At 41.1% G+C, this 23,317-nt stretch overlaps 1 protein-coding gene and 1 pseudogene across 2 annotated transcripts in view; both read left to right on the top strand.

Annotated features, from left to right (window-relative positions):
* Nucleotides 1-1,800: 1,800 nt before the first annotated feature.
* Nucleotides 1,801-23,317, top strand: part of LOC138737645 (kinesin-like protein KIF3C) — a 186,638-nt gene continuing 165,121 nt past the window's right edge. The window contains exons 1-3 of one of the 2 annotated variants that reach the window (XM_069888269.1): nucleotides 1,801-2,162; nucleotides 2,251-2,885; nucleotides 4,229-5,094. In XM_069888269.1, the coding sequence (XP_069744370.1) occupies nucleotides 2,354-2,885; nucleotides 4,229-5,094 (1,398 nt within the window). In that variant the 5' untranslated portion in view covers nucleotides 1,801-2,162; nucleotides 2,251-2,353. The remainder of the gene's footprint in view (nucleotides 2,163-2,250; nucleotides 2,886-4,228; nucleotides 5,095-23,317) is intronic. The other variant, XM_069888270.1, reaches the window with a different exon arrangement.
* The window catches only part of LOC138736863 (isoleucine--tRNA ligase, cytoplasmic pseudogene), a 101,670-nt pseudogene continuing 92,003 nt past the window's right edge, over nucleotides 13,651-23,317 (top strand).

Below are 23,317 nucleotides of genomic sequence, written 5' to 3'. Positions count from 1 at the left end.
AAAAATAAATTGCCAAATACCAAAAATGCTATTGATGCAAAATCCACTAATCCCTTTTACAATAGATAACTTATTTTTTTAGAGAATGGGAGAGAAAAGGAATCAAAAGAATAGAAAATTGTGTTTTGGGAAATAATTTATTAACATTTGAACAATTGAAGGATAAATACAGTAGTCACGGTACAATGTTTACATATCATTAATTGAAAGCTTATTTGAAGGACAAATTGGGAAGTAGATTGAGTCTACCAGATGGAAGCTTTGAATATGTAATTACAGATACAATGATAATTAAAAGATTTATAACAAATATGTACATTAAACTGCAAGGCAAGGAAAATGATGAAATAAGGTACAAACCTAAACAAGGACGGGAAAAGGACTTAAACATGGGAAAAATTAAGTTCTGGAATGATGAAGAATACAATAAACACAAGGTTATGTATGATACAATATGATTGGCTACACAGGCTATATGTCACCCCTCAAAAATTAAGAGAATGGGACCCAACAATATTGGATAAATGCTTTTGCTGTAAAAATGAAATTGGAACAACAATACACGCAATTTGGGCATGCACGAAAGTGAATACATTTTGGGAAGAACTAATTAGATATTAAATAAAATCACAAAAAAACCCAAAAAATCCAGAAATTTGTCTTTTAAATATCATAAAAAGTAAAGAACTACGTCTCAAATTGGATAAAGCGCAAAAAAAAGATTCATTATGATAGCCTTAGCAGTAGCAAAAGAATGTATAATGTCAACTTGGAAAATCGAAGAGAGCCTGAAAATACAACAATAGTACATGGAAATGAACAAGTGTATTCCATTGGAAAAAATTACATACAATTTAAAAGACTAGGTTGCATTGTTTGAAAAAATCTGGGAACCATACATGGAACATTACAGAAAGAGCCGGCTTCGGACCTCCACCACCTAAAAGGATAAGAAGATAAACACGATCAGATTTAATGTGTATAAGTAGATGACACGTCTTTCTTGTTTGCTTTTCTTTTGTACAAAGATGTTGTTTTATTGTATGTTATATGTTTAATGGGAAGGGTGGAGGGAGGGATGGAGGAAAAAGAGAATATGTCACTGTGCATATTTAAAGAGATACATCTGTGCATATTTTGGTTGATATGGTTCATAGTGCGATAAATAAAGAATTTCCAAAAAAAAACTTTCAAAAGTGGACAAAGGTGCAGGTGTATCCATCACACTTTTTCATAAGGTGTACTATGTTGACAGAGGAAAAGCATTTCAGGAATTTATATTGACAAATTTAACAAGGTCTCACAACATTTTCCAATAGTGATAACATTGCCCAGACCATTTCTGTACATGACATTATTTTTTGATCTATTTCCCAGGAGCCATGAGGGTCATCCATGAGGTAAAGGGCATCTGCATTTGTTCCACCCTTCGACAAAGATTATCAAAGCACAGTTTTGGTATGCATGCCCATTCTTGTTGCGAGCAGGACACTTGTCTCCAAATGTCCAGGGCAACACTCCTGATGTGAGCCAGGATTCTCTTCCTGCATGTGAGACCTTCCCACTTGCATACAGACAGCACCAGTTCCCGTCTTCAAGATTGATCTCAAATATGATGCCTTTTTCCACCTAAAGAAAAATATGGTACATTTTAAATATTTTTTGTTGGTTCTACTTCACCAGGAGTGATCATCTTTTAAAAGGTTACAGCTCCAGTACCAGAGGTGGGCAGCGGGACAGACACATGGCTGATTTAATGAGAAATCGACGCTTCCAACCTGCCACAGTTTCACCCATCACTGCAACCGACTAGAACTCCAATTCCCGGTGTTCACTGGGGCCTCGGTGACGGCATGTTCGGGGCGGATCAGACATGATGTCATCCTGGTCACTTGGTGCGGGCTGGGTTTGTCCCCATCCTCCCCAGGATTGGGCGTCCTTCTCTGGTCGACAGGATCAGCATCTGCACATTGAGCAGCTCCCCTGCCCACTGTGGGGTTGTTTTTTAACGGTCTAGCGGTTGCAATGGCTTAATTCTCACCATCCGAATGAAAAAGGCGTTGCCAGCTGCAAATGGGTGAAAATTACCACCGTGGAGGATCTGATCTCCCGTTTCCCTGCCCTGCAGATGATCCCTGTGCAGCGCACCCTTCTCGGCTCAGGTTTGTATGTGGGGAGCATCGACTGAATGCATGGCTTTGCATGCTGTTCTGAGTCACGATGCGTAACGTATGCATTGCTTTATTGCAGACACAATACATACAGCGAGCTGTTATGCCATTTAATCTGCATTAAGAAGCCTTCATTTTGAACAAACGAGGTCACCAGCTCCAAAATAAACAAACAAAAAAAAATGTCTAAAGCCAAGGCTTGCGAAGCGGTGAAGGTGGTTGTCAGATGTCGCCCAATGAATGGGAAAGAAGAGGCGGCTGCTTGCGAGCAGATCGTGGTGATGGATGTAAAAGTGGGACAGGTGTCTGTTCGGAACCCCAAAGCCACATCCAGCGAGATGCCCAAGAGCTTCACATTCGATGCCGTCTATGAAAACAGTTCCAAGCAAAGCGACCTGTATGACGAGACGGTCCGCCCTTTGGTGGACTCGGTCTTACAGGGCTTCAACGGGACAGTATTTGCTTATGGTCAGACAGGCACGGGGAAAACGTACACCATGCAAGGAATCTGGGCCGACCAAGAGAAAAGAGGAATCCTCCCCAATGCGTTCGAGCACATTTTCACCCACATCTCGCGGTCCCAGGACCAGCAGTATCTTGTGAGGGCTTCCTACCTGGAGATCTACCAGGAGGAGATCCGAGACCTTCTGAGCAAGGACCAGAACAAAAAGCTGGAGTTGAAAGAAAAACCAGAAACTGGCGTTTATATCAAAGGTAAATCATGTATTTGTTTCTTCAAAGTTGCACATGACATAACAATTCATTTTATTCCTTTCCACATCACTTGGGATTGAGATTGGGTGGCCGTTGCTTTCGGAGTGGACACTGTGCCGTGGAGACCGGCGATTCTGTTTGTTTCCTTCACAGATGACGGGAGGAGGCGGCGGGAAGCCAGTAGACCCTTTCTTTTCACGTGGGAGATGAACGGGCCGGGCGATAATTCCAGTTTCCACTTTTCAAAGAAGGGATCCGCTCATGGACCGAGCCGCGGGAGAAATCAAGATCGCAGCCTCCATCAGCACAACTGGACAAGGGTCATATTCAGCTGATGGTGTGGCCTCAGTGTATTCAGCTCCGTCTTCATCGAGCCGTCAGTATGTGGCACAGCTTTGGATCGTGGTCAAATGCAGTTGGAATCAGTTGAAAGTCTTTGGCCTTTTTCTTTTCTAGTCATTGGATTATCTGATATTCCTATTCAATAACCTCAGCAAAATGCAGACAGCATTATTTTCAATTAAACCTTTCAATCGCTGTTTTAATAATAACTCATCCAACAGCTGAAAGGTTGGATTTTCCATTTATTCCTCTGATTTTTATTTTCTCCATATGATGACAGAAAACAGTTTCATCTTCACTGTCAATGCTTTCCAGTCAGGGAAAGCAGATAAACACCACAACTTATTTATCACTGGCGGAAGTTCAACTCTCTTTATGTGCCCCTTGCATCCATGCTCATTCATTCCACAGTAGGTTGGGGTCTTGCTGACATATGTTCATGTTCGACAAAGTCCAGGCTTAAGCCTAATCATTGCAGCTCTTTTGATACGAATAGGTTTGAGATGAAGCTTAATGGTTTCCTGCACCTCTTTTAGCTCTATAATTTTATTGATTGTCAAGTCGGTGTGGTTATTGTGTACATTCACCTCATTGATTTACATTTGTTTCTGCAGAGAATTTGTCTGAAGAACACATTTTCACATGAGCAGACAGGAGTTAATATCTGCAGAAGTACCAGCACATTTCACTAGCAAAGGATATCCACATTTGGGGAATTTTTTTGTTCTGTTCCATATTCATTTTTTGGATAAATCCAATTAATGATTTTAGATTTGTTTGATTATCTTGAAAAATGATTCTTTAGCAAGACAGAATCTCCATTTTATTACTTCTTTATTCACCAATATTAACATAAAACACATTTTTTAAAAAACGAAAAAAAAAGACATACTGTCACAACATACAGTGTCAGAAACATGAATTTTCTCATTTAATTTACAGAAATTAGGAGACTTGGAAAGAATATTATACAACCTAATGAATTCATTCTTAATTTTCAGATCTGTCATCTTTTGTAACTAAGAATGTCAAGGAAATAGAACATGTCATGAATGTTGGGAATCAGACCAGAGCAGTTGCATCTACCAATATGAATGAGTACAGTTCAAGATCCCATGCCATTTTTGTTGTTACAATTGAATGCAGTGAGCTTGGGCTGGATGGTGAGAATCATATCAGAGTAGGCAAGTTGAACCTCGTTGACCTTGCTGGCAGTGAGCGTCAGAGCAAAACTGGAGTCCAAGGAGAGCGTCTAAAAGAGGCTGCTAAAATTAATCTTTCTCTTTCTGCTTTGGGAAATGTAATATCTGCATTGGTGGATGGCAAGAGCACCCATATTCCCTATAGAGACTCAAAACTGACCCGTCTGTTGGAAGACTCCTTAGGTGGTAATGCTAAGACAATTATGGTGGCCACTATTGGCCCAGCATCCTGCAATTATGAAGAGAGCTTAACAACTTTGAGGTACGCAAACAGGACCAAGAATATTAAAAACAAGCCAAGGATTAATGAAGATCCCAAAGACGCATTGTTGAGAGAATTTCAAGAAGAGATTGCAAGATTGAAGGCTCAGTTGGAGAGAAGAGGAATGCTGAGTAAGAAAAGAAGAAAAGGCCAAAAGGAAACCATACTGGAAGGAGAAGAACTCATGGATGAAATCGAGGAGACTGAAGATAACATAGAAAAGGACATGGAAAATTACCTAAAAGAGCAAAAAGAGACTTTGGAGAAGGAAAAAGTAGCAATTCAAGATGATCATAATTTAGTGGCAGAAGAGAAGCAGAAATTGTTAGAAGAGAAGGAGAAGATGATGGAAAATCTGAAGAAAGAGCAAGAAGCCACAGAGCAGCTTGCAGCCAAGTTTAAGGTAGGAATTTTGGCATTAATGTAATTGACCCTTGAGTGCAGAAAAGCTCTTTAAAAAAATAAGATGTTATGATTCCAGTGAACTGCACAGCGATGATCTTTTTGATTGCGATGTTTACCTTTCTTCCTGTAGTTTTCATACATTTCTCTTTGGTGTCAAATGTAGGGTCCATTTAAGAGAAGTTTGGTATTCACTAGATGTGAAATTAAACTAGTTTAAAACAATGTGCACAACAGAAGATATGATAAATGTATATTGGCAGTGCCACTTTACCAATTAAATTCCCATAAGCCTTTATTCTGGGTGTAGTCCTTCAACACACCAACAGAATGCCAAAAATTGTAAGTGCTTCACAGTCAATCCAGTCAATCCTTTGTTGAACTTGTTTTCTTCCAATCACAGTCACAGCCACAATTTTTTTTCTCCATTGCAAAATTAAATTAGTAGATTAAAAAGATCTTCAATGATGATTACAAGAAGTTCAAGCTGTTTATGGTGTCACTGGAAAAAATCTCGCTCAAGTCATATTTTGTTTGTTCCTGCAAGGTTCACTGTTTGGTAGTTCATACTAATAATGCATAACTCTGAGAACAATTTTTGAAATGATTTTTGAAATTTTTGAAAAAAGGACAAATGTTTGAAATCCACCAGGCAATCTCCAATGTTTTTCCCAGTATTTTCTTCTCTCACTTCAGGAGCATAGTTTTAAATTGTAAGTTCACATTTTAACAACAGATGGCAAAAACATATTTTGTCCTAATACAACTGAGCCAGTTAAGAACTTGCAATTATTTGTGAAATTGTGGTCACTGCATTATAGCCATCTTCTTGCAAAAATATCTCATAATGTGTCCAGCCTTCAAATATTACCTCCCAGATTTGTAGAGATGTAAGTAATTTTAACATCCTTAGCAACAACACATTTATCAGGTGCTTATGAATAGGATTGTTCATAACTAAGGTGATGATAATTTGTTATCCAAGTCATAACCCAGCTGGGTGCATTCCTGAGGGAATGTTGCACCCAGCCTTTTAGAATTTTTACCTGAGAAAATAGATCTAGTTCCTTTCAAACCAGTTTAATCTCTTCTCATGGAAGATCCATTCATTCTACAGAACTAGCAAAATCGGAAACTACTATTTAGATTTGGGTGATTCTTTTTCAGTTTAGGAAAGTTCTGCTGGAAAGCACCAATCTCCCCAAAGGCAAGGTTTTTGTCTCGACTTGCCCTCATCTGCAAGTTACTTCAGCCTTTGAATTTCTGATGGCACATCACCATTTTTATTGTTCAAGTAATAGTCAGGAAATAATTAAGATGCAAAAATCCATTATAGTTTTTGGGTTATGTATTTTGATTTTTCTATTTTTAAAAATCTTATTAGTTGGAGTGTATGGAATACCATGGAAAATTGAACTCATTATATGTGAGTGAAGCCATCTGCTTCATGCATAAATAAGACTGTTGTGCTACTGATTCTATTGTAATCTCAGTGCCTCGATGGTTTCTGCTGATACGCAGTATGCCATAAACTCATGATGGTTTGTAAAATACAAGGCTCTCAAGTGAAAGAACGAAATATATTTATAAGAGGGAAGAATAACTTCAGTACTTTGGAAAGCAACAGATAATATTTTATGAAGTCCATCTGTTATTGTAACTAAAGACTATATTACATATGGAGAAGATACAATGGATGATTAAGAAATATGAGGCAGTAAACATCAATGTAATGATTAAGAATTTTCAAAAGTACAGTGTTAAGAAACTTTACAGACCATCTTGACATGTGACAGATCAAATTAACCTGAATTTTACAGTCAGGAGTACATGGTTATTCTCCTTGTGAACAGTTGTAATAATATTTCACACACACACACACACACACACACACACACACACACACACACACACACACACACACACACACACACACACACACACACACACACACACACACACACACTTGTGCCGCAATCCATTCTCTGACTGTGAATTAAGATATCCCATTCATGCTGTTACTGGGCAATGCATTACATGATTCATATCCTGATTTCAGATACAAAAAATATGGAGAGCACCCAGCATTCATTTCATATATCCCCAGAAATAACATGAGCACAGAGAGATTGTCAAAATCATGTAAATGTGGGATGAGCCGTCAAATCCATTTATCATTAAATTCATGTTCTTAAAACAGTCTTGAGTGTACAGCATGGCAACATAAATGAGTGATATTTTCATTGGCAAGATGTTACAATTGGTGTGTTACAGAGATTGATAATGGAGCCTTTTTGTAGTTTATGTAAATGATCCGTCGAAAATAACTAAAAATAATTGCTAGATGTACTCGGAGGAGGAAGGAAAGTTACGAAGAAGATACGATGCTACAAATGGGTGTAGATATGCGAGGCAAGTGGCCAATGAAGTATAAAGTGCAAAAGTGTAATATTTTTCATTTTGACAGGAAAATTGCAAAGCATTTGGCAGACCAGGAATTTGTGAAGTTGTATCTGGACCATCCTTAGTTGGTTCTCCTTAGTTAATGCATTGAAAGCAGTTTGCAGAAGGTTTATGGGAGTGATAACTGGAATAGATAGTTTGTCACAGGAATGGAAACAGACATTTTGGCCCACTGAGTCCATGCTGAACATCAAGCATCTGTTTATATAAATCTCATTTATTCTCCCCAAAATTTCCATCAACTATCCCCCCATCTCCTGACCACTCATGAAGGGAAATTTAGTGACTAATTAATCTAAAGTTTCAAGAATTGATTGAAATGTATAAGATCCAGAGGGGTTTTGCAAGGCATGTGTAGAGAGGGTGATTCCTCTTGTGTGAGTATTTAGAATGAAGGGTTACCATTAATGAGAAATGAGGTGATTTTTTTTTTCTCAGTCTTGAGCTTTTGGAACACCCTTTCTCAAAAAGCAAAGTTGGATATTTTAAGGCAAAATTAAATACTGTAGGTATTTAATATGCAAGGAGCTAAGCATTGCTACACGAAGATGGGAAAGTGGAATTGAGGTTATTAAGGGGTGAAATTCAACTCTGATGGGAGGAATATGTGAAAAGGTCCCAGTCATTGGTCATATTCATCTTCCAAATTTGCTTCCTTTGTGTTCCATTGAATGTTAGGAGGTGAGTACAACTGGTGGCCAATATTCTCAAATGCTTTTTGGCACTGATGACTGGAGAGGAATTTCAATGTCATCATTTTCCCAATCAACTTTGCATTCCCAAGACAGTTTCGCAGCTGAAAGTAGTATGAAACTTCCTCAGGGGCCAATTATAAAGTGGCACCAGTTGTCAGAGGCATGTGGATAAAGTTGTGTTCCAGCTGTCTTGCAAGTAGGTAGGAGGAGCCTGGGGCATAGAGGACCCCAGATGAAAATGCCACATCTTGGGCCTTGGACCCTCAGGTTGATGAGCAGGGAGCAAAGCTGTTTCTCAGTTCAGGGTAATGGCTAAAATAGTTATTGGAACTGGTGTTTAATCAGCATTTTATGTAAAATACCACCAATATCGAGAAGATATCCTTACTTGTACAGAAAAGAACATCAAATCAAAGTCTCTGAAATTGGTTTCAGATGCTGGCTGGAAAATCCTATTGGAAAGAAACTTGAATGAATTCAACCTAAAAAGACAAAGGTCAAGTGTCGAACTTTAGTCCACCATGCCAGTTTCTGGAAAGTTAACAGAAGTTCCCAAATACTCTTGAGTTTACTGGATTTTTTCTTACTTTGCTGCAATTTATTTGTTTTCCTTTGGAAGACTGTTGTACATTTTTTTTTCCAGAAATGTCCTGTCTGGAATCTCCTGCTGTATACAACAGGACATTCCAGTTCTTCTCACCTTTCCTGGAAAGGAAGGAGTGCAGATACTGGATTAACAGTCCTGATGAAACATGATCAAATGTTAACTCTCTTTCTCTCACTGATGCAACTGGCCAGTGGAGTATTTCCTTCATCTGTTATTCTTGCCTTCCTTTTTTAAACTGATAACTACATTTAATGATTGATTTATCAATTACTGGGAAAGACATCAAACCCTGAAGAAATATAAAAATGTGCTTTGAATATGTTTTGCACTTATAAAGGTTCCCCAATTTTTTTTCTGGTTTCTGTATTTTATCTAAGCTGAATATTCTTGGCGCCCACTGAACAAATTTTAATTGCAGCTTCCTGATATCTTCCTATTTACCGAAACAGTGCATTTCAATCTGGACACACTATTCTAATGCAGTTGAATCAATTATTTGTCCAGGTTTATGCAGTCAGAGAATGATTGAGCAGTAAAAGACATCGAGCCCATTTTGAGTGTGTGCCTATTTCTTGAAAGAGCAATTATTTTGGACCTATTTTCATTATCATTCCCTGCGGAACTTCAAATCCTTTCAAGCCTTATTCAGATTTATTTTTGGAAATTATTATTAAATCCACATCCATCAATATTTCTAACAGTACATTGCAAGTAACAACTTGCTCAGCAAAAAATGTTTTTTTTTTCCTGGTGCTGCTTCAGGTTCTTTTATTGCCAATTGCCTTAAAGCTGAAATAAAAATGATAATTGTGGAAACATTCAGCAAGTTAAGTCTCATCTGTGGAAAGGCTTCAGATGCTTCATTGGTTTTCACGGCAGGGATGGATGCAACACAGCGGACATCTCTGATAGAACTATAGAACCATAGAACATCTCAGCAGAGAAACAGGCCCCTTCAGCCCTTCTAGTCTGTGCTGAATCTTTTATTGCCTAGTCCCACTAACCCCCCAGTCCATACCTCTTCCAACCATGTACTTGTCCAAATTCTTCTTAAATGTTAAAATTGAGCCCGCATTCACCACTTCAGCTGGTAGCTCATTCCACAATCCCACCTCTTCCTGTGTGAAGAAGTTCACCTCATTCCCCATAAATGTTTCCCTTTTCATTCTTAACCCATGTCCTCTGGTTTGTATCTCACCGACGCTCAGTGAAAAAGCCTACCTACATTTACTCTGTCTATCCCCCTCATAATTTTAAATACCTCCATCAAATCTCTCCTTATTCTTCTGCACTCCAGGGAATAAAATCTTACCTTGTTTATCCTTTTCCTGAAGTCCAGGCAACGTGTTAGTAAATCTTCTCTGTACTCTTTCTATCTTATTGATATCTTTCCTGTTGTTAGGTGACCAAAACTGCACACGATATTCCAAATTTGGTTTCATCAATGTCTTATGCAACTTTAACGTAACAGCCCAACTCCTATACTCAATACTTTGATTTATGAAGGTGAATATGCCAAAAGCTCTCTTGACAACCCTATCCACCTGCAACACTACTTTCAGGGAATTATTCCCACATCCCTCTGTTCTACCGCACTCCTAAGTGCCCTATCATTTACCCTGTGTGTCCTTTTTTGGTTTGTCCTTCCAAAATGCAAATCCTCACAACTTGTGTCTGCTAAATTCCATCTGCCATGTGGTCCAGATCAGTCTGCAAGCTTTGAAACCTTTGCTGTCTACAACACCTCCAATCTTAATGTTATCTGCAAACTTGCTGATCCAATTTACCACATTGTCTTCCAGATCATTGATATAGATGACGAACAACAAAGGACCCAGCACTGATTGCTGATATTCACAGGCCTCCAGTCTGAGAAGCAATCATCCACCATTACAGTCTGGCTTCTCTCATCCAGCCATTTGTTGAATCCAGTGAACTATTTCATCATAAATACCTAGCATCTGAGTCTTCCCGACTAATCTCCCATGTGGGACCTCAATGAAGGCTTTGCTAAAGTCTATGTAGGCAACATCCACAGACTTTCCTTCGTCAACTTTCCCGGTAACCTCCTGAAAAACCTCTATAAGGTTTGGTAAACACAATTTCTCACACACAAAGCCATGTTGACTATCACTAATCAGTTCTTGGCTATCCAAATAATTGTATATCTGATCTCTTAGAACACCTTCAAATAATTTACCTGCTACTGACGTTAGGTTCACCAGCCTATGGGGGGGTGGGGGCGTGGCAAGATGGCATAGGGAGTAGACATGTAATTCCACCTCTCCTCAGCTGATTAATTAATACCCGAAATTTATTGAGTATTTAAATTTTAAAAATTCTTTAGTTAAGTTTTTTAGAAGTATAGAAAGCTATAATGAAAGGCAATAAAGGTCAAACTTCAAAAAAAGCATTGTTTAAAAGAGCAGAAGTGCTGAAGAACTGGGGCCTACCTCGTCGAAGGATCGACAGAAATCGATTTTGGAGCAGCCGAAGATCCAGGCAAAGATAATGATGACTCCAGCTCCTGGTTCTCGCCTGACAACGCAAGATGGCGTCTCCGTTTCTGGCGACCCGACTGAGTCGGTGAGTCGTGCACCAGATGTAGACCCTGCGCGCTCAGGGATGCAGGACCTCGCGGAGGCGAGGGCCCTGCTTCAGAACGCGCTCACGTGCTCGTCGGGCAGACTACTGATGTGCTGGGCCTGACGGCCGAGACAAAGGGCCTTGGCTATGGAGCCCTTGCCGAACTGGCCATGCGCGCGACTCCCAATTGGGCCCAGGCTGTCGGGTCAGCTCTCTCCCGGCGGCCTGATCCTGGTGGGTCTGCGTGGGAGGGAATGTTGACATGGAGTCTTGGGGCCCAGGAAGCTCTGGTCCGGGAGCTGGAAGATGAGGAAGAGGAGGAATTAGAAGAACCTGATGAAGAAACTGAAACAATTTTAAGAACAGCAAAAATTCTTCTAGGTAAGCCTCAAAAGTTAAAGAAAGCTACCAGAGTGAAATCTACTTTGCAGACATTTCAAACAGTGCAAGTGGAAGAAGAAACTACTTTATCTGTCTCTGAAGAATTTATGCGGCATATGAATAATATGGCAGCTCAAGATACTCAGGGTTTTAAAGAAAGTAAAATTCAATTTACTGAATTCAGAGGAGAGGTGGCATCAATTAAGCAGGATGTAGTTAAATGTTTGAGAGCAGTAGATGTAGTTCAGGATGAATTTAAAGATATTAAACGGGCGTTTTGTGATTGTACGGACACTGTGGATCGGTATACTGAACAAATAGATTATTTGGAGCATTGTCTTACCAATTGGAATGTTCAGAAGCGTGAATTTTTGAAGAAGATTGATTCATTGGAAAATCAAAGCAGATGTAATAATGTTAAAATAGTAGGTTTGCCCGAAGATTTTGAAGGTATAGATCCTTCAAATCCGGATCCAGATTTCGAAGATGGATACCAGAGGTGTTGGGGAAAGATGCTTTTCCAGGGGATTGGAGTTGGATAGAGCACATAGAGCAATACAAAGAAAACCTTTTCCTGATCAACCTCCGCGAGCGGTCCTCATTCATTGCCTAAGGTATCAAGATCGGTAGGTAATTCTGCGACTTGCTGTTCAGAAGGCTCGACAAAATCAGGGCCCTATGATGATGCAGGATAATAGGGGATTTTTTAAATGCAGATTTAAGACAAAATATGATTCGACGTTGGAAAGAGTTTAACCCAGCTAAGGCTGTGTTATGAAGGTATCCTGCTGTACTGAAGGTGTTTTATGGAAATTTTCAAGCTCAGTTTTTTGATGATGAAACTGAAGCTTTGGCATTTGCTAATTCTTTGCCGAATAATCCACATAGTTCTGAGTTACGGAGACAAGCGAAATCCCAGAGTTCTCTGAAGCAGAATGGAAATGGGAATGGAAATGGCAGGAAAAATGTTGAAGAGCAACATTCGACTTGGAGGGGAGAGGATGACCAGTCTGATGAATTTGTTGGTGTTACTGGTGTTCAGGATTAATCGGGTGGAGTTTTGGGTGTAGTTGATTGAATTATCGATATTATTTTGGGGATTTTTGAGATATGTGAATGTCAGCTGGTGGGGGAGGGAGGGGTGTATCTTCTGAAGTCATCTGCCACTAGTGGTTTAGACCACAAGTGGTCAAAAGAGTGGGGTACCACTTAGGTGTTTTTTTTTCTTTCTTTCATATAAAGGGCTTAAAGGGGAGGGTTTTTAAATTTTTTTATAGTTTTGGGTTAGAAAAGGGGGGGTCTTTTTTTTTGTTTAAATTTGCGTGTGGGTTGTTTGTGTTGGGATTTGTTTGTAAGACATAGTGAGCAAATTGAATTTTGCAACATTTAATGTTAAAGGGATGAATCATCCGATAAAGAGGAAATGTGTGTTTACATTAAAAAGATGAAAGTGGACATTGCTTTTTTGCAGGAGACACATTTGACGGAAAAGGAACATTTAAAATTGAAACGAGATTGGGTTGGACATGTTTTGGCATCTTCTTTTAATTCTAAAGCCAGAGATGTAGCAATTTTGATACATAAAAAAAGTGCCTTTTGTTTTAGAATCTTTTTCTGAGAATACTGGAAGGGTTTTAAAAGTTAATTGTAAACTGTTTTCAGAAGCTTGGAATTTGTATGCACCAAATGAAGATGATGTACAATTTGTTACAGATTTTTTTTATATTTGAATCAATCAAATGAGAACATAATGATGGGAGGAGATTTTAACTGTTGTTTGGATACACTGTTGGATAAATCTCCAAAAATTATTAAGAAAACTAAGATGGCGAAAAAGGTAATTGAATTGATGGAAGATTTTAATTTAGTTGAAATATGGCGGCAAATTCATCCGACTGAGAAAGATTATTCGTTTTATTCTGCTTGCTATGAGTCTTTTTCTAGAATAGATTTTTTTCTGGTGTCAGCTCAGTTACAAGATAGAGTTGATAGTTCAGAATATAAGAGTAGAATTTTGTCAGATTGTTCTTTGTTGTTGATTTCTTGTGAGGTTGCTGAGAAGGTGGAAGCATTTTATCGTTGGAGGTTTAATGAGATATTGTTAAAAAGACCTGAATTTGTTTCATATTTGAGAAATCAGATTAAATTTTTTTTTAGAGGTTCACCAGTCTATAATTTCCAGGGTTACTTTTGAGGCCTTTTTTAAACAATGAAATCCACACTCCAATCCTCTGACATCATACCTGTGGCAAAGGAGATTTTAAATATTTCTGTCAGAGCCCCTGCAATTTCTACACTAGCCTCCCTCAAGGTCCGAGGGAATATCTTGTCAAGCCCTGGGGATTTATCCACCCTTATTTGTTTTAAGACAAAAAGCACTTCCTCCTCTTTAATCTTTATAGGTTCCATGACCTCAATGCTTGTCTTCATTACTTCTCATGACGCTCTGCCCATTTCCTGATGGAAAAGATCATTTAAGATCTTCCCAGACTCCGTTGGCTCCATACAAAGCCGAACTCTGATCTTCAAGGGGACCAATTTTGACCCTTACTATCCTTTTGATCTTAATATACCTGTACAAACCCCTAGGATTTTCCTTCACATTGTCTGCTAAAGCAACCTCATTTCTTCTTTTAGCCTCCTGATTTCTTTCTTGAGGTTTTTCTTGCATTTTTTTATTCTTCTCAAGAACCTCATTTGCTCCATGTTGCCTGTACCTTATATACACCTCTCTCTACTGTGACAGATTATGTTATTTTTATATTGTATATAGATATGCTTTTGAAGATAAATTGTGGTATGTTTTTTAGTGTGGGTCACAAAAAGATACGAACACTTCATTACATATCTCATTTAAAATGCCAGAGCTTTGCTCAAGCCAGACAATCCAGGCTCCGAGTGCCTTTGCAAAAACTTTGAAGAATGCCTATAGAGACTTCACAAGTAGGTGTTAATTGGACTGATGGTGTGGAGTAATGGATTATTGTTTTGGAAAGCAACAGATGAACAGACTTAATTAGGTCTGGCATGGCAGTCTATCTGAATGCAGTTTGCTGTTCTAGAACGGTCATGTGCTTTTGCAAGCAGAGAGAAGTCAAACAGGTTTGTTTTCTCAGAGAGAGAGAGAGAGAGAGAATTCAGTTCTACAGTTCAGACCCAGCAGCTGGGATTGGAACATGACAAACTGGCAAGCTTGTGGAAAACCCCCATTTTGAAGATGGGTGGTGAGTTCTTAGTTCAGCCTGTTCAAAGCCCTTGTGGTCCATACAAGAGGAAATGGCTAGCTGTTTCATGTTTCATTTGAAATAAAACTCTGTGATGACCTGAACGAAAGAGATTATCATCTGGAAAACCCTGATGGGTCAAGTTTCTTCAGCAATACACTGAAGTGGCTGATTGGAAGGAATCAGTTTGTGTCCAATGAGCAACAAATCTCTCTGAAAACCGACAAGAGCCTTCCTGACACCAAACACCTTTCAAACACCAAAGCCTGGTGAAGATTCATATATGTTAAATTCTGTGCGGAGAATGAGAATTGCCTGATACTGGTGAACTTGGAGGAGTGAGAAGTGAGATTAGACTGTGAATTAAAAAACTTTTCTGAACTTGTATACACATTACATACACATGCGCTTTGAATTAGAAGGGGGTTAAGTTAGGTTAAATTAATAGTAATAAGTTAAAGTTTGATCCTGTTTTCATGTTTAAAGCAACTTTTGTTTAAGTAACCATGTGTCTTGCTGCTGAGTTTTGGGGTGCTCTGAGCCTAACGAACCAAATCCACAATATCCATTGAAAACCAAGGTTCTCTATGCCTGCTCACCTTTTCTTTAATCATGCCAGGAACATACAAACTCTGTACTCTCAAAATTTCATCTTTGAAGGTTTTCCATTTACCTTGCACATCTTTGTCTGAAAAAAACTGATCCCAATCTTCACATTCTAGATCCTTTCTTGTTTTCTCAAAATTGACCTTTCTCCAAATTAGAATCTCAACCCCAGGCCTATCTTTCTCCATAATTAACTTGAAACTAATGGCATTATGATCACTGGACCCAAAATGTTCCCCTACACATACTCTCTCACTTGACCTGTCTTGCTCCCTAATAGCAGATCCAGTATTGTACTCTCTCTAGTTGGTACCTCTACATATTGATTAAGAAAACTTCACTGAACACATTTGACAAGCCAATATTATGGGAGTCCAGTCAGTATGTGGAAAATTAAAATGCCCAACTATCGCAAACTTATGTTTCCTGCAGCTGTCTGCTATCTCTCTTCTGGTTTGCTCCTCCAATTCTTGCTGACTATTGGGTGATCTATAATACCACCCCATGAGTGTGGTCATACAGCTCCACCCATATAGCCTCAGTAGACAAGCCCTCTGGTCTGGCCTGCCTGAGCACAGCTGTGATATTTTCTCTGACGAGCAATACCACTCCTCCTGCTTTCATTCCCCCTCCCACCCCCCCCCACCCTCTCCGGTTCTAATGGAAGCTTGGAACATTGAGCTGCCAGTTCTGCCCCTCCTGTAACCAAGTTTCACTAATGGCCACAATGTCATAATTCCACGTGCCACTCTTTGCTCTAAGCTTGCCTGCCTTTTCTACAGTACTTCTTGCATTGAAATAGATGCAACTGAGAACATTTCCACCACATGCAACCCATTGACTTCTAACAGTGCAAGCAATTTCTACATCATCTTTTTATACTCTTCCATTGCTCTACCTCCTCTGGCTCTCTGGTTTTCAGCCCCCTGCATAGGATGAGACATTTGAGTTATCTTAAACCTGTGCTTCCTAGTCTGCCATTAATTCTCTGCTTTTGCTCTGAATGACACTATTTATACCATCAGTAGTTTAACATGTTGTCAATGCTCTTATTCTGTGTGTATTCTCTAACCTAATCCAAATCCTAATCCTCCATGTCTCAGATCATAATTTCACCCATTTTCCATGAATGAAATATTGCCTCCCTATTCTACAAAATCACACTACTGGAAGAAGCTTACAGATGAAGGGGCCCACTTGGCCCATTTTAATTTATTTCTCCAGAATTACCCAATAATTTATCTCTCTTTCTTAATTAAAAAAAAAAGAATTGAAGTGTTTTTAATTCCAACATAATATCTAGAATGGCATTCTGGTGTTTTATTTCATACAATTAAGAAATCCAAAACCAGAGAAGGCTCCTTCTTTGAATGTGAAATTTATTTTTTTGTTTCACTCCCACAGATAAATTGGAAGCAGTTTTTCAAACTCTCCTTTGGCCTTCATTTGTAAAATGCCTTGCAGGGTTTTCTTTCTCGGATTGAAAACAATGGCATTGACAGAAAGACTCCATATTCTGGCTCTGTGGTACCTGTGCCATTTGAATTTTTTTCCTTTCATTCCAGGGCGCAGTGGTAAATGTTCACATGTGGAATGCTGCTTTATTAGCATTGTGTTCATGAAGAGAATATGGAAAACTTTTGGTGTCAGAAGAATTTATATTGCTGAGAATCATCAAAATGCAGATTTCCAAGATGTAAATAGTGCAAAGGTTTTGTGGAAGGATATTTTCATAGACTGTATTGATGTGCATAGCTCTTGGAGATAGTCAGGACTGGATGATGCACCATACAGCTTCCTGGTGTACCGTGGCTCATCCATTCTTGCTATTCCATGGGATGGTGTTTTAAAGCAGTCGCACATCAGAGGAAATTGAAATCACAACTTCAAACTGTTGGAACAAAATCAGGAAGCTTGAAAACATTGGTAAGAATGAAGACACATTTAAAGAAAAATAATGTAAGGAGATTTTGGAAGTGAAAAGTTGGGCAAAGGTAGAGAATCGAAAGCGCCACAGAATGTTGCTTTCTGCTGAATATATGGCATCTGTTGGAGAATGACAAAAGAATCTTTCCAATAATTTAATGATATAAGTACCAGAAACAGGAAAGAGAATGGGGAGTGTTTCAGAAAAGTGGGAATGATAATTTGTGTGATGAATAAAAGCAACCATTCCCACTGTTTTCAGCTGTAAATTTCAGAAATAAGATTAATCACATGAAAAATGGATAGTAGTAGATAAAAATGCTGACTTTGTGCACCCTGTTTTGCAATTATTAAAATCAGGAACATTATTTAGTAGTTCAACTAAATAAAGTAAGAATTATTATTTCACCACAAGAATGGGAAGTACAATCAGCTCACTTCACAGATCTGAAAATAATCCATCATTAATTTTAGCATCTCAAGTTTGTGAGGAATCCCTTTTGTGAGGTTACCATTTACTTCCTTTAGTTGCATGACCTACTGAGTTTCTTTAGCACTTTTGTCTATTTCACTGCAATCACAGTGTCTGCAGACTTTCCTGGTTAACTAAATTTATAGTGAATGCATATTTTTTCATCAAATTTCATTTTAGTTGTCTTTGAACTTGCTGTTCTCTCCTGCATTGTTTTCAAAAGTTTGGATGTGTTTGCAGCAATCTGTCTTTTGATGTTATTTTCTCCTTCAATACTTTGAAAATTTACTTTGGGCTTTCACTATGTTTCATTCCCTGTCCTGTCCTCCAGGATGTTTTGAGAATTTTCTTTGGACTTTTGGGAGGTTTTGATAGTCTGACTTGAGAAATGCTGAGTGAGTTTTATCCTCATGAACCATGATGACTTGTATGGAGGGGTGGTGCTTGTACTAACAATAACCACACCAGCAGTGCGAGTATAAGAGTATAAGACAGCTTTAATAAACTAATATGTACACTAAGAGGTCTTGTCTCTCTGCAAGACGAACCTGGAAGGCTAGACTGTAGCTCTGGACTGCTTTACATGCAAGGTCACCGGGATGACCCCTGGTGACCTAGTTCCCCCCACCCTGTCCTCCTTCCCTTGTTTGTAACTTCATAAGTCCAAAATTTTTTGTGGCTTCCGTTGCCTTCTGGACCTCCTCGATAGTGGTATAGGGGTGGGGAGTGCGGTCTGCCTTTTGGCCTTTCTTGGTGGAGGTGTGGGAGTGGGAAGTACTAGATGGCCATGTGGCCGTGTGGGCTGGGGATCCCTTGTATAGGATTAGGTCCTGCCATCAAGTCTAGGGTGGTGATACTGTGTGGGGCGGGCGTACCCAGGGTCCTGATTTCCGGGGTGGGTGGTATAGTCCTCTGGGATGACTCGATGGATGACTGTTCTAGTGACAGCTGTTGTGCTCCTTGTTGATCCGTAGACATCTGTGTTTCCTCCGCGTTGTTCACACATCCGGCTGGCACGAGATCCCTGGTGGCAATGTGGAAATGTGACGAAGGCATACTGAGGGTTCGCGTGCCTCAACTCCACTTGATCCACCAGCGGGTCCATTTTGTGGGGTCTTCAGTGCTTCCGGAGGAGAACAGGTCCCGGTATCATCATCCATTTAGGCAACACTCTGCCCTTCGTGGCTTTCTTTGTGATAGAAATGATATGGTCATGTGGGGTCATGTTAGTGGCAGTACATAACAAAGAACGTATAGAGTGTAGGGCTTCTGGCAACACTTCTTGCCATCTAGTAACAGACAGGTCTTTTGCTTTTAAGGTCAAGAGGATAATTTTTCAGATAGTGGATTTTCCCTTTCGACTTGTCCATTCCCCCTGGGATTGTAACTTGTAGTGCGGTTGGTAGCAATCCCTCTCTCGTGCAGTTACTGCTGTACTTCTGCGCTCATGAATGCAGCACCCCTGACTGTGTGTATGTAGTTCGGGTACCCAAATATGCTGAAGATGGGTTGGAGGCATTTTATAACAGTGGCTGATTATGTATCAGAACACGGGATTGTGAAGGGGAAACGGGAATATTTATCTATTACGTTTAGGAAATAGACATTCTATTATTGGACAGGAGTGGGCCTTTAAAATCGAGGCTGAGGCGCTCAAAAGGTTTGGTAGCTTTTATCAGGGTGGCTTTGTCTGGCTGGTAAAATTGCGGTTTGGATTCCGCACAGATGGGGCAGCTCTTGTTTACTGGCCTCACTTCCTCTACCGAAAATGGGAGGTTTTGGGTTTTAATGAAGTGAAACAGTCTAACGACTCTTGGGTGGCCCAGCTCATTGTGCAAGCTCTGCAACTGGGACATGTAGTTAAGGATGGCTCAAGTGCCTCTGGACAGCGTTGGTCTGTGGCAAGGGTGAAGTGTTTGCACGCCAGATAATGTCGCCAGTGTCTTACTGCTTCCACAATGGCTAGGGTCTCCTTCTCTCCGGCTGAGTGTCTTACCTTTGACCCCTGCAGGGTTCGCGGAAAAAAGGCCACCGGTCGTCCGTCTTGGTTTAGGGTGGCTGCCAGAGCCACATCGGATGCATCCGTTTCTACTTGAAACAGGATCGACTCATCTATGGACTGCATGGTAGCTTAAGCGATATGGTCCCTAATGTCCCTGAATGCTCTGGTGGCTGCTTGGCACAGTGGGAAAACTGAGGCTTTTATAAGTGGGCGGGCCCTGTTGGCGTAGTTGGGGACCCATTGGGCGTAGTAAGCGAACAGTCTCAAGCACCTTTTTAGTGCTTTCAATATGTGTGGCACTGGGAGGTCTAGGAGAGGACACAGTGTTTCTCCTGACTTTACTAACCACCTGGGCTCTCCAGGGGCTGGTGCTCTGCTCTATGATGCCCTCCTGTAGTAGCCTCTGGACCTCTGTCCTTATGAATGCTCTGTCCCTCGGGCTGTACCTCCTGCTCCTTGTGGCTATTGTTGTGCATTCTGGGGTCAAGTGTGTGAACACCGGAGGGGGTTCTTTGTTCAGGACAGACAGGCTGCAGTGTTGTTTCTTCGTAAGGCGTAGTGGGGGGTGAGGCCCGTTGTGCACTATTGTAATGCTTTCTAACTGGCACTGAAAATCTAACCCCAATAGTACCAGGGCACAGAGGTGAGGGAGTACTAGTAATTTGAACCATTCGTATTTTGTGTCCTGGATTTCTAGAGTAACCCTATAAAACTGTTTTACCTCAGCTGCAAGGCTTCTGGCTGCTAACAGGATCCGGTGCTCACTCGGGCGTGTGGGGAGGGCAACGCAGTTGACTAACCCCTAGTCAAAAAAGCTTTCAGTGCTTCCACTATCTATTAAGCAATTTACCCTCACATCATTAATTTTGATGCACACAGTGGCATCAGATAAATTGTGTGGACTCGCCTGATTCATGCGTAGGGAAGCAAGTCTGGCGTGTCCTTCGTGTCCTTCCATCTGATAGTACTTGCCGTCATATTCATCTCCTGAAGACTGTGTCCTCTGCTCTGTAGCATTTGTCCAAGATGGCTGGCTGCACGTGGCATTCGTCTTCTTCAGTTTGTCTGTGGAGAAAAAAGAGCTTTCCTGCCTGTCATTAACATGAGAATGGACCTTGCCTGTGGCTTTGGGGCTTCTGCAGACTTTTGCATAATGCCCACGTTTTCCACAGTCTGGCAGGGCAGAGGGCTCTGAGGTGCTTTCTTTGACAACAGAAAAAGCACTTTGGACCCTCAAGGTGTGCTGCTGCTGTGAATTCCTGTGAGGCAGCATACTTTTCTTTTTGTGGGGCTAGAGTACAGCAGTGTGACGTTTGTCCCAGCCCCAGGGTCCTGTAAATACTCCTCCAATTCTTTCCTGGTGCTTTCTAAAGCTTCTGCAATAGTCTCTGCCTCACCAAGCCCCACCATTCCTTTCTCCAGCAATCAATGTCTCATCTCAGTGGACCGTATGCCCTCAACAATTCTGTCCCTAATAAGGTCCTCCGCATACTCCTGAGCTCATCCTGCTTTAAAGTTGCAATCTCTCGCCTGGTCTTTAAGAAAGAGAGTATAAAATCTCTGGCAGACTTCCCTACTTGTTGTGACCTGGTCATGAGCCTGTACTGGGAGTGGAGTTCACTATGCCCCTTACTGTAATGCCTCTGTAAAGTGCTCATTGGCTCTTGGTAGGACCTGGCATCCTGCATAAGGTAGTAAGGGTGGTGTCCCAGCTATGCTAACTGCAGCATTAATAGCTCTTTATCCGATGTCTCAGCACCCTCCACGTAATTCAGAAAACATCTCTGCCACCGGCCGAAGTGCTTGCCAGCTCCGGGATTTTTGGGGTCGAGCTCCAGCCTGTTTGCTCACAGCACATGGCTAAGCCACAGTCTCTGGTTCCTTAGGTAATGTGGGGGCACCCGGGGATCATTCCCGGTCTCCACATGGTCTCTGGGTCTAGGTGTAGCAAGGGAGGACCCTGGGGTACTGGGAGCTGCTGGTAGAACCTCTGTGGGGCTTGTGTCTGCTGGAGGAGTAACCTGGGTGCTTGGGGCTGTTGGCTGAGTCTCTGGCTTTGGGACATTTGCAGCGGGCTTAGGGGGGGATCCTAGCGGTAGTGTCAGGCCTCCATGGTACTGAGGAAACTGCTGCTGGGGGAGTGACGGTAGTGGTGTCTGCTTTCCCTGGCTCTGGTCGGAATTCTGCACATACGTGGCAATCAGGAGCACGACTTGTGGAGATCCTTCAACCCGCACTTGTGGTGCCCACTTTCTGATCGGACTGGGGTTTAGGGTTGGTGGCGCCTGTACCGGCGAACCCACAGGCAGGCAGGGCTCTTGGCCATTTCTTACCTGCCCAATCATACTTCTGTGGTCTTCCCCTCATTCTACCACGATTCCAGTACAGCGGTCCCTCACCGTCTTTGTCCTTGGATGCACGTGCGTGCTGGTCGTCCCTGGATTCCATTCCTCAGGAAGAGTCTCCAGGTGGTCGGGAATGCGCGTTGGAGGAGAAGCAGCTTCCATCCTAGTAGTTATGGTATTAGTTTATTAAATTGTACTGACAATAATCACACCAGCAGTGCGAGTATAAGTCAGCTTTAATAAACTAATATGTACACTAAGAGGTCTTGTCTCTCTTCAAGACGAACCTGGAAGGCTAGACAGTAGCTCTGGACTGCTTTATATACAAGGTCATCGGGATGACCCCTGGTGACCTAGTGGTATAATTACATATCACCACAGTGCTAAATATATTCAGCTTAAGATCGCGCTAGGCAGTCTTGGTGCTGTAAGTGAAACTGTGTCTCCTCTAATAACAAAGTGTGGTGGTACACCTCCGGCCTACTGCAGGGGGCAACGTCTGTACCTGCAGGAGTGTAAGGGGGTCAGGATAACACCTGGCCGGCTGCCAATCAGTTGGCCTGAATGGATCAAGCTCCACCCAGTCGGGTGTCAATCACCCTCCGGGATATAGGCCTACGCCGGCCTCCAGAGGCCTCACACTGAGTTGGTGCAGCCACAGCCAACTTGGGTCTATGGAAGTCTTTGTGGATTAAAGCCTGTTGTTCAGTCTTTACCTTGTGTGTGTCTGATTCTGTCGAACAAGGCACCACACAAAGTATTTTATGCTTATGATGCCTGATTAATAATATCTCTTTAGAGGGTACCAAATTATTAAAATAAGGGAGTTTTTACCCACATCTCAACCATGCCCAGTGTGGTGGGTTTTCAGATAATAAACATCCCAGTCACCTTTTCTGATCAAGTAAGAAACCTGT

The sequence above is a fragment of the Narcine bancroftii genome, chromosome 6, assembly GCF_036971445.1.
Source record: "Narcine bancroftii isolate sNarBan1 chromosome 6, sNarBan1.hap1, whole genome shotgun sequence".
Taxonomy (NCBI): Eukaryota; Metazoa; Chordata; class Chondrichthyes; order Torpediniformes; family Narcinidae; genus Narcine; species Narcine bancroftii.
Note: the sequence above shows the minus strand (reverse complement) of the source record. Positions and strands in the feature narration are given on the sequence as shown.